The sequence below is a fragment of the Musa acuminata genome, chromosome BXJ2-9, assembly GCF_036884655.1.
Source record: "Musa acuminata AAA Group cultivar baxijiao chromosome BXJ2-9, Cavendish_Baxijiao_AAA, whole genome shotgun sequence".
Lineage (NCBI taxonomy): Eukaryota > Viridiplantae > Streptophyta > Magnoliopsida > Zingiberales > Musaceae > Musa > Musa acuminata.
The window spans coordinates 4050348-4066319 of record NC_088346.1 but is presented as its reverse complement, the minus strand read 5'-3'; the positions used below and the strand labels follow the sequence as shown (position 1 = coordinate 4066319).

General features: G+C 41.3%; 2 protein-coding genes and 1 pseudogene across 6 annotated transcripts; 1 reads left to right on the top strand and 2 right to left on the bottom strand.

The window, feature by feature from the left end:
* Positions 1-286: 286 nt before the first annotated feature.
* LOC135622636 (uncharacterized) lies at positions 287-1481 on the bottom strand (annotated as a pseudogene).
* A 767-nt stretch (positions 1482-2248) lies between these two features.
* Positions 2249-7040, top strand: LOC135622631 (uncharacterized). 5 transcript variants are annotated; one of them, XR_010491129.1, is made up of 5 exons: positions 2249-3822; positions 3910-4770; positions 4847-4964; positions 6637-6692; positions 6849-7040. XR_010491129.1 is itself a non-coding variant. In XM_065124642.1 (3 exons), the coding sequence occupies exons 1-3, from the start codon at positions 2725-2727 to the stop codon at positions 4883-4885; spliced, it is 1998 nt and encodes a 665-aa protein (XP_064980714.1). In that variant the 5' UTR covers positions 2249-2724; the 3' UTR covers positions 4886-5300. The 5 variants fall into 5 exon arrangements, 1 of the variants encoding a protein (XP_064980714.1); XR_010491128.1 differs by having other exon boundaries at positions 6637-7040; XR_010491126.1 differs by lacking the exons at positions 6637-6692; positions 6849-7040 and adding an exon at positions 5029-5300.
* A 2134-nt stretch (positions 7041-9174) lies between these two features.
* On the bottom strand, positions 9175-13280 carry LOC135622633 (CBL-interacting protein kinase 19-like). The gene is made up of 2 exons (XM_065124643.1): positions 11473-13280; positions 9175-9526 (listed from the first exon to the last, which is right to left on the bottom strand). The coding sequence occupies exon 1, from the start codon at positions 12908-12910 to the stop codon at positions 11477-11479; it is 1434 nt and encodes a 477-aa protein (XP_064980715.1). The 5' UTR covers positions 12911-13280; the 3' UTR covers positions 9175-9526; positions 11473-11476.
* Between the last annotated feature and the right edge of the window lie 2692 nt (positions 13281-15972).

Sequence of the window (15972 nt, the reverse complement as noted above, 5' to 3'; positions counted from 1 at the left end):
TCGCCACGCGCACGCACGGAGAGAAGGTGGAGGGGCTTGAGCTGTTACTTTCTCGCCGTTCGTTGTGGGTGGGTTATGGGGTTGGTGAAGGGGGTGGGCGTTTGGTCCGGTCGTCGGCTTGTTTTGGGGTCGCGGACGACACCGCAGGAGGGAAAGGCGCGGAAAGCCACCGAAGAGAGACGAGACACGGGACATCAAGGACCAGCGGGCCCCACCGTTCTGAGACCGCACGTGAGCAACTGCTGCCATCTGTTATAAATGGTAGTTAATGAGTTCTTACATTATCCACATTCATTCTGACATAAGCAACTGCTTGGACACGCTTTTACCGGGCTAGTTTGGGTCTTCTAATTGCCTTTACTGTCAAAGCAATTGATCGTTCATGTCGGTCATCCATGAAGGAGATGGGAACGAAAGACGAACGTAAGAGAAGCCGAGTAAGTGTATCTTTCTATGGACAACTATCACCTCATGAAGAAGCCCAAAAAACGCTTGATGAAAGAGAGATAAGAAATTAAGCAAGAGAGCGGCATGTTTAGAGCTCATTTGAACCCTCAGAGACGCTGGCCAAGTGCAGTCGCCACATCCCAGCTCTTCCTCGCCGCAAGTCCCGATAGCTCGACACCTTCTCCGAAAGGATCTCCGACAGATACCTCTCGTTAAGAAGCACGGCCGTATCGGTTGCAGTCACATTACTCTCTCCTCTTTCTTCCTCCTCCTCCTCGTCGCCGTTGCATCAGACCGGGCCTTCTCCGGCGCCGGCAACGCCACAGGCACGAGAAAGTATATCTTCCCTCTCTCGAGATCAGCATTCGGCGGCAGTGTCATGACTTTCGGTGCTTCGACGCCGCCCAATAACGCCGAGAGCGGCGGCTTCCGGAGAACATTACTTCGGGAACGCCTGCATGATGTCACCTGCGGTAACCGCGCCGCTGATCTCCTACACGCGGCCGCTCACGTGCACGATCCGAATCACGTCGAGCGTGCCGCATGGGAGGATGCAGGAGACGCAGCACCTGATGGCGTCCCTCGTGACCATCTCAGTGTGTACTCTCCTCGCCCCTTCCTTCTCGACTGCCCTATAACTCCGTCTACGATTCAGTGCAGTAGAAAGCAGAGAAAGGAAGCCAGAAAGGAAAGAAATGGATGCGAGAGAGGTAATCCTTTTCATGGTTTCATAGTTGGAAGGATGAGCTTCGTGACTGTTCTTCTGCATTCATCGGTTAGTGCGAGTCCGGGATAAACCTCCTCTGACCAGTCTACAATGGTGCGCGGACGAAGACCGCTCACGTCGCTTGCTGCGTCTGCATGCTGAACATGGTCGGCAGCCACCGTGAGGACCGCAAAGCGACCGCATGAGGACCGCAAAACGTGCCGGCAAATGGACTGGCTCGAGTCGATATGTGGAGCAACGTCGGCCAACTCAGCCACCATGACAAATACAGCTTGTGCTTTTGGTCCCATGGATGTGGCCAAACCAATTCGTCGAACCCCTGCCGAGACACAGTAAATGATGAGTGAAAGGCTCTGTTTTAACCGTACGTGATCGACAAACGCTACGTTAAATTATGATCTGATCATGCTTTGAGATGCGTGGGCCGAATCTTGTGATGCCACCGCGTTCTTCGACCCGGAACACGGTTCGACCCAATAGCACGTGGTCCGGGCTGAGACGTTTGGGTAAGGCTCCTGAGGTTGACCCAACCACGGTAGGCAAACACGTAAACCTGAGAACTATTAATTGTCAACGGTCAACGGTGACCAGCAGCCCGCGACCGACAAGAGTAACTATACGATGACACGATTGCTTCATCCGACGCCGAGGTCCGCGTGATGTGCTCCTTTAATTGCCCTTCTATCATTAGCTCATATGCACCTTCTCAGCATATCGGATTTATTATAATATCATGATTTAATTTAATCTAGATTAAGGTATTCATTTATTAGATTAAATACAAATACTAAATCGGGTTCGAGACATATTGGTATACGGTTTAATTATTAAGCAAGAATGCACTTGGCTACGTTAATCTTTGACCAATAATTAATGACACTAGTTAACTTCTTAAGCAACATGCTGACACACGATCCGAAGACTATATTCTTGAAGCCAAACCATTCGTGGCACGAAAAAGGAAAGGCAGCTAACGCACGTCCTGTGGAATCCACCGACAGTAATTCACCCTCAGCGGTGGCACCAGAGGAGAGCCACGTAGGCTGAGAAGGGTTTGGGGATAGAAATGTGGGAAACGGAGTAGTGGGGCGGTCGTCTTCATCGCTACCAGAAGTTTACGATTAGTTCCACGAACACTTCACAGTAGATCGCTCACTTCCTCGATTTCTACCGGCAGCGCTTTCGGCTTGCTCGTTCTCGACGTGTCTCGTATAAGGAAGAGGTGGGAGAGAAGAAAGCCCATATTTCGCTTCCATCTCAAACAATTCCTCGCCCCCTTTCCCTTCTCCTTTTCTTTTCTTTCCCCCTCGTTGTCGAGTCCTGAACGATTCCTTCTCCCCTTTCGTCTTTTTTCTTTTGTTTCTTTTGATGTATGTTTGAGATTTGGGGAAGGAATTTTTGATGTTTTAGACGATTGCAAAGGTTATCTGATCTAGCGGACGGTTTCCTTGAAACAGCGGAATGATTTGGTGATAGTTTGGCCGCTCTGTTGGGGTAGGATCGATAGGGTGGAGAAGGATTAGGGTTCGGATACCGGTCGTTGCGTAGAGATGCTGAAGAATCTGATGGAGGACAAGAAGATCGACTTGGATGCCCCGCTCCTCTCCGTCCGGAGATTCTCAGCGGGAGCGGTGGCGGCGTCTTCTCCGACTCCGCCCGTATCCAATGGGGAGGAGGGCGATCAACGGCCTCCGCCGCCGAGAAGGTCGTCGTTGCCTTTCTATAAGTCGGATTTGAAGTCGGGCCCCGTGCGTGTCCCTGGCGTCGTCCCCTTCGTCTGGGAACAGACGCCCGGCCAGCCCAAGGACGGGTCGGTTCGCTCCTCCAATGTGAAACCTCTGGTGGCGCCAAAGCCGCCGCCTGGCAATAGCGTCCGAACTCGTAAAGCTGTGACCTTTGCCTCTGATTATGTCACTGCCAGATCCTCCGAGTCCCCTAAAGACGATCCTAAGATTGTAGAGGGAGAGAATGTGGACAAGGAAGAGAAGGTAGGGAAGAAGCCAGAACACCAGCCCGTTCTGGCGGTGGACAACCGCGAAGAAGAAGTAGAAGAATATGACGATGACAATGATGCCTTCTCCGATGCGCTTGATACGCTATCACGAACCGACTCCATGTTCATGAATTGCAGTGTCAGTGGCCTCAGTGGAGTCCCAGAAGCAGCCAAGCTCTCAGGCAGGTTTCCGAAGGACCCCCCAGTCCGGGACTTCATGTTGGAGAGGTTCTTGCCCGCTGCCCAGGCCATGGCTTGCGAATCACCTCAGTACGCCTTCAGGAAAGCAACTGCCCCTCCACGAGAGGCTATAAAGCCTGCCGATAGGGTCCTAATTAGCGATAATAGGAGGCCTGCTCCTATTCCTTACCAGAACAAGCCTGATTACGTACCGCATTATGCTAAGGAGCTAGAACAAGTGGATAGCTATGATGATGATGAGGAAGATGAGGAATACTATCAGGATGCTGGCAATTTGTCATCGAAAGCTTGTGGTTTGCTTCCAAAGTTTTGTTTAAAGAGTTCCTTTTGTCTTCTAAATCCTGTTCCAGTTATGAAGGTACAACGACACCTGCGCAGGCCACCAAGGGGGAGAACTGGAAACCCCCAGATAAGAAACATGCATCCCTTGTCTCATAGTCGAGTTGAAGAGGAGGTAAATTATTAGTATATATATGGGATTTCTTTTGAATTTTTTTTCACCTATTATTAATCATTGTGATTTTGCCATTTTCATGTTTAGCCTTCATGGGGAGCTGTTTTTAGGCACAAATTGGAGCAGGAACATCAAGCACAAGTGGCAGAACTGAGTAGATTCAGGAGTGAATCCGATTCCCTGACACCTGATGGCTCCTCTCCCTATCAACATTCAGTAACATCTCCTTATCAGAGTGAAGGCCCTCCAACATCACTTCATGAAGAGAAGGGTCCTCTTGGAGTTGTAAGCAGAGAAAGCAAGAGTAGTAAGGCTGATGGTTCTGATGTGGGTGAGAAAGTCGTTGAGGTCCACTGGGAAATAAATCATAGCAGCCGATTGGGTTCAGGCACCATGAGCCCTGCACTGGAGAAAACTCTTTATGTGGATGTAGAGAATAGGCTGGGATCTTCAGATTCAAAGTCAAGTTCTTTCAATACTGTCAAAGACACTAGAAGTATGACGAGCTCCGGTGAGGTTGGTACAGAAAGTAAGAGAATGGAAGAAAGTTTAGTTGCCAAAGTTCATGAAAGGGATGCATTGCATCCGGAAGTCTGCAATGTTGCTGAGCCTGTTTTACCTTTCACTTTAAAAAAATTGAATCATGGGTATATAAATGGTGATACTGACCTCAAACATGGTTACAAAGATAGTGATCCACCAAATCTGAAGAGTAACCAAAATCCTTTGCAGTCACTCCTGCCTCCACCATTGCCTAAATCACCATCTGAGTCCTGGCTCTCTCGTACATTGCCTTCTGTTGCATCAAAAAATCCAGCTCCCCAGTCATTACTAGGCATTCAACTTCATCCTAGGAAACAAACCTTGCATGTATCCTCAATTGATGTGATTCAAGAAACAACTATTAAACCTTCGAAACCACGACATCGCCAGATTCGGTTTGCTGAGGTATTCCTTTCTGAATAGATCTATATTTATGATCTAATTGAGATTTCATAATTGCTTAATCAGTCTATCCTTCTAGGTGTTGGCAAAACCTGAATCTCCAAAGTCAGAAATTTGAGTTGTGAACTTACTCTTACTCACACAAGCACACTCATGTTCTACTGCAACTGTGAACCCAGATGATGAGAAGCTAAAAGGTAAACATAATTTAATTTTGACTGGATGTTTCATTCCTTTATATTTAACTATTTATAGTTATAGGTGGCTTGGGCTCTTCTTGGCTCCCTTCGGTAATCTCAAGTGCACTTGCCATGTTGTTTCCCTGCTTATGCTGCATGTAATTTGAGCTATAGCTAGTTAGCAATATTTAATTTATTGCACAATTTAATGAAAATGATGACTCAGCAATTGTCTTTATCATAGGTTAATCAAATTGTACTATAGTGCAATAAGCATGTTGTTGTAAGTCAGTTGCAAGTTGCAACTGGGTGTACACATTATGAATGTAATGTAATATTATATGTTTTGATGGATTGATTGTGTATTATTAAGCATTCTATTGATAGACATATGATTTATTCTTTTCACCTTTGATGTAGACTATTTGCTCAGTAATGATGTGTGATGGAGAATTTTAATTTTTTGGCTGGTCAGTGTTAAAGAAATCTTATAGCTGATCATCACATATCAGTTGCCAAGAATCATGAACAATTCTTGGGCTTGCTTAAGCAACAGAAATAAGTACATTGTTTTGAACAATAACCCATGTTATCCATGATAGCAGATGCAAGTTCAAACGATCAGTTTCTTGGTAATTGGACATGCGTCAAGTATAACGTTTTTTATTTATAAGCTCTTGAGGATCCTTGGATATTTTGTCGGTTTTTTCAAATAGCAAATGCTTTGTAGACCATCAAGAAGAAAAAATGCGAAGGAAGATTGAGGTTTTAGTATGTGTTTTACGTCTATCTATGAGGGAATCTGTTCAGAGTCATACCAGGTTAGTATTATTTTTAGTACTAACCTGTAAGATGTCTTATGTTGTGGTTCACTAGAATTCTGAAAGAAAGCAGCACAAATTGTATATTGATGAAGTTTATGATCTCATATCTCATTTGACCACAAAGAGAGCCTGGTTTTTGGATGCATCATGCAGTCTGAATTAGATTCCATAAGCTTGCTGAAAGCCCTTCATTGTCAGATTTTTTGTAAGAGCTGCTTCTCATAGATTTTGTCTATGTAGACATGTTGCTAATGTACCAGCATCTTCCTTGTGTATCAGCTATATTTGCTCTGTGGATCTACGTATCAGTTCTGACCAGCCGATTAGACCTTAAATGTTTCTGTTGGACTGATGAATTGTATTTAGAAATAACATGATCATATATGATAAGAAGATATCAATTGGCCAATGGATGAATTCATGTCATCTGTCTCCTTGATGTTTCAAGGAACATCCAAGTAGCCGATACTAGGGTCAAGTGCATCTACATGAAAGAGTGCAAATGAAGGTAACACAAAAAGATTATACTCTATAGAGTAGCTCTTTAGATTCTGAAGAGGATGATTTCTAAAGCAAGGGAGTGACAATTAGGATTCATTATGCAATCAATGGTATTAATATGGATAAAATGTTTCTCTGGACCAATAGTTTGTCTCTTACGAAATTCTCCATTCAGTAAAAAAAAGAAAAACAGGTCGCAAGTTAGTATATTGTGCTGCAGTCTGGACTAGTATTGTTTACTTTCTTCAATTTTCATCTATTCTCTTGTATTCCATTTTATTTTTTATTCTTTTTGTGAATCTTGCAGTTTAGTGCTTATTTTCCCCTTTCATTTTTTAATGTTGGTAGCATTTGATTGTGGCTAGTGAAGGAGTTCCTTTCAAAGATACTGTGATGTTACAAATTTGAGCTGAGAAGGCAGGTGGGCTGCATGTCAAAGAAGATGTGCTTACCATTGTGGTTGTTATTTTATTAAAATTTTGATCAATTGTCTACAATTTGGTTTCCGTTTTCAGTTCAATGAGGCAGTTAAGTTTCCTTTTCTAAATTTTTCTTGGTTTCTTTAATTTCACATCAGGTCTTGGATCATAGAACAGATGAGCTAAAAGAAGGATTTTATGATTGGCATGATTAAGGGGTCATGATGTGTCAATGGTTTGTCTTTTGTTTGAGTGTAGAAAATGGCCTTAACAAAATAATAACTTAATTGGATGCATCGATCCAATTTCTTTTTTCAAGAATTTATATGCACTGGAAATGGTTTCTAGGAGATGAATCTTTTCTTCTGTTTTTCGAAAACAGACTCAACTGTTGGTTGGTGTGATGAAGCCATATCATCTAATTTTTGCTGTATTTTAAGTCAAGGATCAACCTTGTTGTGCTGCCCCATATGCAGTAGGTGCTCTCTGAGAAATTGTCATAGGGTGTGGTATCAGCCTGTTCAATGTAAGATTCAAGTTCTGCATGGACCAGTAACAGAAATGACATGGCACACCATAGGTGAGTGTACTACTGTGTCATGTGCAATTTTTGCAGCATCTGCCTGTGCCACGGTGAGGCAGTTCATGATTAAAATGATGTTACAATTGTGTCATCTCTTTAAAATGGATTGTCTGAGTTCAGTAAGGGACAACTGTTTGTAGATTAGTCATTACAAAATGTTGGATTTGTATTGATGAATTTGCTAGAGTAAATGATCTGATGGGCTGTATACTTATGCAGCTTCTGATGTTAACTACAATGCGATATATCAGTTACCTGATTATGAATTTGTTAGTTGTTCCTTGATCGGAAGGTGTTCCTAAAATAGTCCTATAATTATTCATTTAAGGTTGGTGCCTTAGAGGTATGTCAATGTTGGTTCTGTCTATGAGTTGAGAGGTTAGAGGCACTGAGGATGGGAAATGTTTTCCAAAGGCTTGACACAGAACTCCATCTTGAGTCTTGTGAAAACTGGTTTGAGTTAGTAAAAGAATTCTTTCAGCAACATCCCTATGCACAAGTCAGTCTAATATTGTTGTAGTGACCTCCTATTGCTACATATGGCAATATCATTAGGACAAACCATTATAATCATATTCTTTTCTGCCATTGTTCTATTTTCCACTTGATATAAATTAGCCACAAATCCAGTGACCTGTTGAATTAATATAAAAGCCTAGGCAGTGGTTGCAAAGATGAGTGGCCTTTCTGTGCAATGCATATGGCACTTCTATCTTGTCTCCATTTAGGTTGGATTTGATGTCAACTCTTTGTTTCTTCAGGTGAATATAGGGCAACCTTTTGTCATCATGGCAGATGTTTTTCTGAGCCAATTATGTCATGTCTCTTCCTGCAATCTTGTGGTTTCAGTTCCTTTAGAATAATACATTTGCAAGTTATCTAGAAAATTTCTGCTTGCAAAAAGGTGCTTCAATTTCTATATTGAAGCTCTAGGTTGACCTATACCCGCCACATATATTTCTTTCTTGAGGTGTGCATTCTGCAAGAACACTTCAGAGCAGCAGAGGTGTTTGATCATCAATTTCTGGTTTTGGTAGATATACTAGATGGACTGATTGTTCTATGCAAGTATTCTGAAGTTTGTTACTATTAAAAGTGAGATTGTGTCCGGATGTAGTGTCCTCGTGCCAGTTAGATATATAATGGTGGGCATGGGCATGCATGATTAGTGGAATATGAGGTTTGGTTCAATGGTCGGTGGAAGTCCATTGGCTGCTTGTGAGCATTAGGATTTTTATTCACATCATGCTTGTCAAGGGAAGACGTCTCACTTAAGTAATGCAGTGACATGAGACCTAACTTTGTCCTCTTTGATAGTTCCTTTGTCTACAGGTTTATTAGGTAGACGGGGCATTTCATCATTCGCATCACAAGCACCGAATCATGCGGATGGTGACGCATGGCATGTTTTCAGGTAAGCAGTATCAAGTCTTTTTGATGTAGTGTTTTCCCTGATTTGCCTGCTCTCGTAGGAAGTCCACTGGTCATGTGGGGGATGATTTGTTGCAGTTTGTCTGTCTTCTTCAATAATTCGGTAGTTGCTAATTTTTTGAGTCTTTAAATAAGAACATGAATTTTCATATGAAGTAATTCCAGCTGCAATTTGGTTCCTAAATCTTAAACAAAACAAATAACCAAAAGAAAATAATAATAATAATCAGTGTTCCCCTGTTGCTGTTTTCTTTTTCTTCAATGCATAGTGTATTAAGTTATTGGAGTTTATTTATTAGCCTTTTGTTTTTCCATGTCTTCAGATATATCTTATGTTTCTGTTTAATTTCTTAACCTTTTTTAAATATCTTATTCATGACATAGCTATCAGAAACTTGTTGTTGGTTCTTGTTTTTGACTTAGACAGCATGGAATTATATCCAAAGTAGACAAAAAGATGATACAATTATCAGATATAAAATCCTTACACTAAGAATACTTCGGATTTACATAGATTGATGCAATCAGCATTAATAGCAAAAGAAACACTCATTAAAAAAAGAATTATCAAGGCATTCTCCGCATATGAATGAATTAGAATTAGCATCACAAGGATTGATTATACCACATTATAACATCATACGAGTAGTATTCCCAAAGCTTGGTAGTTCTTTGATATGGAGAGCTCGTTCCGACGGGGTAACTCAAAATGGGTCACCTGAACGGCCTGTGCTCGAGTTCGAATGAATGGGTAACTCATAAAACCTCACCAGCTACACGCAACCCAAGCTCTGAGATTGAAAGGCCTTCAATAAACATTTCCTGAATATAACAGAATGAAGTTATTTAGAAGTCCGTAATTATCTAATATTAAATAGTAAGTTAAGAAGATGGGAAATAGTTGGATAAGAAGATAACATACACTGTCAGATTTATTTTCGAAGAAAAAAATCTATTGTAGACAAGAATGACACAGATACATTCTCCATACAACCTGTCACTTTGTTCTGATTCTTTCAGATGCACTCAAGCAACACAAAAGAATTATACTCTCGACACCAAGGAATCTATAGCAAGAGTATAATGATTTAATGGGTGTTTCTGATGGAATGAACTTCATACACTCATGCAATAACCCGTATGGCTCTCAAAAGTAAAATCTTTTAACTGAGATAAACTCTTTCTGCATATTTCCACTGCCTTAATGATGCATTTTGTCCACAAAAGAGCAGATAATATAAGCAAAAGGCCAACTGATCGGGGGCTGTTCTGTCTTTTGCTTGCTGAAGCAACTTGTTTAAGTAGCAATTGAATGTTATTACTTTTCTTGCTCATTTCCTATGCCAAGTTATACAATCACTACAAACATACAATCTCATTAAGACATTAATGTTGTACAAGTTGGAAGAAAAAAATTGTACTCTCTAACTTGTATGTTCAAAAATCCATAGGTCTACTAACTATATACAAAGTTCCCTCATTTAATTTAGAAATTGTGACACTCAAAATAACCAGTGTTGAACCTTTGAGAGGAATCCTGTGAGCCCAGCATAACTGTATAGCTCATAGCTTAAAAGAGTCATGAGATAAATGAAATAACTAGGACAGTTCAAATTATCAAGTCTAGAATGCAATCAAGTATTAACAATATATTCATTAAAAAAAACATAAGGAAATATAAACCCTATTTGAACAATCAAAATATGCACAAGTTTTCTCACTGGTTTGTGTTACCATGTTGTGCCTAAACACAAGAAAAGCCATGTGTTGCTTCTGAAAGAATAACCAGAAATATGTGTGATTAGGATGATGTTTCTTTTCCATTAATGTTATCATATCTGTGTAGTTGGGTCACAGAACAGAGTCACAATACTACATAAAAATCATGATAATGTTTAAGTGTGTGTTTCCTTGTCCACATGTGTCCTAGCATAATCACTAATGTCCAAGAAGAAACAACATTGAAGAGATGCCTTTTGCCAGGAACCTCTCCCTAATGTTTTAATAGAATACTGATTACTTTTCAGTTAAGAAACCATGTTTCTTGATGGTGGCAATGCATTTACTATGAATCTTTTTTTTTTTTTTTATCAACTTCAAAAGCTTGGAGCTTTTATTCTTTCATGTTTTCAATAACCAAAAACTCCCCAGATAACCACTTGAGTTTTGCATGTTCATGTAGCTACTTCTCATCCCCAGAACTACACTGGTTTTACCAATTCCAAGATTGTACTCATGTTAAGTCATAACCATTGGGAACAGTCTGGCTAAACAAAAGAAGTGGAATCTCTGAGCTCTAATACTTTATTGTGAAACCAAAATCAAATAAGATATTAAGCTAGCTTATTCATAAAATTCCAATTGATTTTCTAGGCTGTCATTTGGGATCTGCCATATGATTTACAAAGGACTTGTCCAATTACAAGGAAACTGAGTTCTTCAACTAAAGTATAGTTATAAAGTTAAATCATTTTGTTTTTGTTTTTTGGTGTGTGAAGAAATAAGTCACTATCTCAACAACCATAGAAAAGTTTAGAAAAATGAAAATGCACATGATATGATCACATATATAAGCTACAGATCCTGACTTTTATCATTTAAATTTAAAGGTACTCTGGTCATGCACATATTGCAGTTTCCTTCGTCTTTGTTTAATTTCTCACACTAAGATCAAGTTGAGACAGGAATCAAATGTAGTAGCAGAGTAAACAGCAAATCTGTGGGATCTACTGTAAAGAACGTTGTAAGTGAGAAGAAGAGGAATTTACCTTTTTAATTAGGGCACTGTTGAGAAGCAGCTTTGGTTGCGTGGATCGACTCGTAGACGAGGTGCCGCAACCCAGGTTTCAGCTCCTTGTTGCAGAACTCCTCGTATGCCTCCCTTTCTCCTGCTTTCTTCTTCACCTCGACCACTACAATTGATGGTGTGAGCTCGAATATCTCGGCTGCAATTGTCAATGGCCCCCTCTCCCCTTCTCTCGTGCCTTCCAAGCTCACTCGACAATCCTTCCTCCTCACTGTGAAACTCACCACCTTGGCGATCTCCTCCAACTTCGATATAATGATGGGTACGGGCTCCTTGGACAGGAACCTGGTCTCCTCCCCGGTCTCTTCGAACAACCCTGAGAGGTCGAATCCCCTGGAGAAGGATATTATGTCGAATGCATTGAGACTTGGCGGCCTCGGCATCCCCTGCCGCGCCGCCCGCCTGTCATCGGACAATGCCGAGGGGCAGGAGACAACCGAGCAGTCGGATTCGGTTTCCCACGCGGTTGTGGCTTCGCTCTGTTCATCGATCTGCAGCAGGGGATCGTCCAGGGTGTGTAGCTGGTCGTCGTCCATGTAGAATTGGACATGGCGGAAGCCTTTCTTGAACCACTTATCCTCCATGATCTCCGGGATCGTGATCCGGGTCCGGGAGTTGGTGTCGAGCAGGCGGCGTAGAAGCCGGACGAGGTCCTGCGAGAACCACCGCGGGCACCTGAAATCGCCTTTGTAGATCTTTCTGTACATCGCCACGATATTGCGGTCGTGGAACGGGAGGTATCCGGCCATCAACACGAAGAGGATAACGCCGCATGACCAGATGTCGACCTTGGAGCCGTCGTAGCCCCTCCTCGACAGCACTTCCGGCGCGACATACGCTGGTGTCCCGCAGAAGGTATGTAGCAGGCCGTCGCCGCCTCGGCTCTGCTCGGCGACGGCCGACAGCCCGAAGTCGGAGACCTTGAGGTCGCCGTTCTCGTCGACCAGCAGGTTCTCGGGCTTGAGGTCGCGGTGGAAGACGCCGCGGGCGTGGCAGAAGGCCACGGCGGAGATGAGCTGCTGGAAGTAGCGGCGGGCGGTGTCTTCCCGGAGCCGGCCCTTGGCGACGCGGGAGAAGAGCTCGCCGCCGCGGACGTACTCCATGACGAAGTAGATCTTGGTCTTGGTGGCCATGACCTCGAAGAGCTCCACGATGTAAGGGTGGCGAACGCGGCGGAGGATGGCGATCTCCCGCTTGATGTGCGCGACGAGCCCCCACCTGACGATCTTCTCCTTGTCAAGAGCCTTGATCGCCACGAGCTCGTCGGTGCGGACGTTGCGAGCGACGTAGACCTTGGCGAAGGTCCCGGCGCCGAGGAGCTTCCCCACCTCGAAGCGTCCGAGGAGGATCTTGGGCTCCTTCCTCGCCCGCTTATCCGGCTGGTTTCTGGCTGCTGCCATGGATACGGAGGCTCTGATCCTCCAATGGCGACCTCGAAGCTCTCTTCTTCCCTGTTTGTCTTGGGAGCTCGTACTCCGATGGGGAAAGGAATCTGGGGAGTAAAGCAAATAGAACAATAGAATGGGAAATGGGAAATGGTGGAAGTCGGGGGTGGTACATATAGAGGCGTTGGCGGTGACTTTGCGAGGGAGAAGAAGAAGGCGACGGCCGATTCGATTCGGAAGGGACGGAAAAGAAGCAGTCGTCGGACGCTCCTCGACGACCGTTAACGGCTCAATACTTGGTGCAAGCTTATTTCATCGCCGCACGAACATTTCCGTTGGACCCCACTGACGGGTGAGCACTGGGGGACGCGTGCGTAGGTTACGAGTGGCGGGAGGAGGTTAGTCTCGTCGTTGCTCAAGTCGTTGCTCGAGCAGTAACTAAAGTCGCGGGTGGCGCGAAACTCCACAAAGCCACGAAATCGTGGTCGACGTCTCCTTTTGCGGTGGAAGAGCTGAAGACGGTTAGGTAATTAGATTATTTTTATTGTGGGTTCAATTAATTTTTGTCCTTATCTATTTGATTAGATGAATTGGCCTCGACTCATTTGTGTTCTCTTTTCTTTATTTAATTATCCCTTATCTACTATTGAATGGAAATTGGATCTCAGGGTTGAATTTTTGTAGAGAAACATATAAATTATTTTGTGGATTGGATTATGGGATACAGAAGAAAAATATATTTTAATTTCATATTATACGTTACAATGTCCATGGATCATGTTCATGTGTTTTCTCGTATAATATTGAGGCACATCATCAAAATAGAGATGTCCTTGTAAAGGAGTTGACGAAGGATATGTTGATTGTAACTATTCAATTAGGTAAGATGCTATGATCCTATTTAATTAAGTAAAATATATTATAAATTTAATTAAATTAATTATTAGTCAATAGAAAGAAAGTCCTTGATTATTATGTATTAAATTTTTTATTTTATTATTTATAGGGTATGTGAATCTAAAAATATAAAAAGAATGATAAAAAAAGATGAGAAAACGAGTATAGTTCAATCGATATCTTTACAACTTTCGAACCCGATGATGATCCGTTTATATATCAGATAAATTTTTTTAATAATATTTAAAAATATCATCTTGAAAAAGTATGATAGGATCCATATAACTTTAGTAACTAAGATATTGAGGCACACCTCAAAATAGAGATGTCGACGAAGGATATGTTGATTGTGACACTATTCAATTAGGTAAGATAGTGTGATTCTATTCAATTAAGTAATATATATTATAAATATAATTAAAATAAGTATTAATTAATAGAAAAAATATATGATTATGTATTAAAGTTTCTATTTTATTATTTATAATGGTCTATGAATCATAAAAGAAGAATAAGAAGAATGATAAGAAAAGATGAATCTAATTCGATGGATATTTCGGACCGATGATGATGATGATCCATTTATATATCAAATAAATTTTTTAATAATATTAAAAAAAATATAATCTTCATTTTGATCTATCGTTATTTGATTTTTATACTGATAGATGCTTAATTCGTTAGAAAATATTTTATGTATCACAATTTATATGTTTTTCTAATAAATTAACTTTTTGAAATTTTTTTTTTCTTTCATGAAACTAGTTGGTTTGCAGAGAATTCCACATCTCATCAAGCTTTTATTAAATAGAAATGCCACTCTTATGACTCATACAATTTCTAGATGATCATGAAATGTCATCTGTCCATTTGTACAACATACTTTTATGAAAGATATTTCTGATAACATAGCAATTCATTACAACTACCGTCTTATTAGTTCAAATCCAGCTCATCTTTCGATTGCATTAATTAAAATCGAGTCAAACACAGATGAATACGACGAGCTTCCAATCGATAAGACTCGTTGCTTGTACATCGAGTATGATCAAATATAATACGCATTCGTTCTTCTCAAACGAAGTAGGTGACATCAATCTAATGTGGATCTGATTTGGCGTGACATAAATTATTAACCTCTTAATGTACCAAAATAATTCTCATTTCAATAGACGTGCAAAAACGTTGATGCGGTGGACACGCAAAGCTACAACAAATTGGCTGAAAAATGTAAAGAATATTAAGAGAAATAAAGCACGTACGACATGGTGGAAGAAACGATGTGAAGTTGACGGTGATCCGTTGATGTTGACTTCGCATCATCCACCTTTTATTTTTGGATAAGGTAGCATATACTCTCTAAATAAAATACACGTTATGTATTTGTACTTGTTGAATACGTGGATACCACGAGGATACACGTGTAAAAAAAGACTTCATAATTATTTTACAGTTCATAAATATTATATTTTTTTATAAACTATATGTTGAAAAAAAAAGTTGTTGGCTTATCAATTCAATATAATCTGGACTCGTATGTATAGGATTCTCTAAAGTACTTTTGATATGGAAACACCGAGAGTTCTGATTGAGTTCGAGAGAGATTTTATGATCCAATGTCCAAATTAGTAAACTGAAATATACAAGTGTAGATGGGAGTGGTAAAAAAAGAATCACGTTAGTATTTATGTGACTTTATAATACATTTGAAAAATATAAACACCAATTGACATTAGAGTAATTTAGATGATAATATTCCTTTAATTTTTTAGATATATATATTTTAGTTCAAGCTTAGTGTTGTTAAGTGTGGTTAGCAGTAAGCGACGGAGTCGATTAGGTCCGTTTTGATGCTTTTGTGGTTTTATCGGTTCAATCTTAGCTCGTTCGACATACAAGCGGACTCGGGTCATGTCTTGATGTCACTGTCGTATTCGGCTTCTCGGATTCTTATGGTGTTGGGTCCAATGCGAGATTGAATTGTGTTTGATTTGATCGATCGGATCTTGAATATTGACCCGATATCATTCATTGATGACCCGTTCGGAGATCGAACCGGTTTAGCTCGACCAAATGCTGAATTAGAACCCGAACCCGTCTCGATCCTCCTCGAGTCGATCGCACGCACGTCTTTTGTACTTGGGCGAGACGGAAGAGGAGGAAGAGAAGGATGATGAAGA

Bases quoted from the DNA above. Each gene is read 5' to 3' on its own strand.
- LOC135622631 (XM_065124642.1), top strand. From the start codon at position 2,725: ATGCTGAAGAATCTGATGGAGGACAAGAAGATCGACTTGGATGCCCCG. The intron at 3,823-3,909 runs GTAAATTATTAG...TTTCATGTTTAG, and splicing joins ATAGTCGAGTTGAAGAGGAG to CCTTCATGGGGAGCTGTTTT. The intron at 4,771-4,846 runs GTATTCCTTTCT...CTATCCTTCTAG, and splicing joins GCCAGATTCGGTTTGCTGAG to GTGTTGGCAAAACCTGAATC.
- LOC135622633 (XM_065124643.1), bottom strand. From the start codon at position 12,910: ATGGCAGCAGCCAGAAACCAGCCGGATAAGCGGGCGAGGAAGGAGCCC.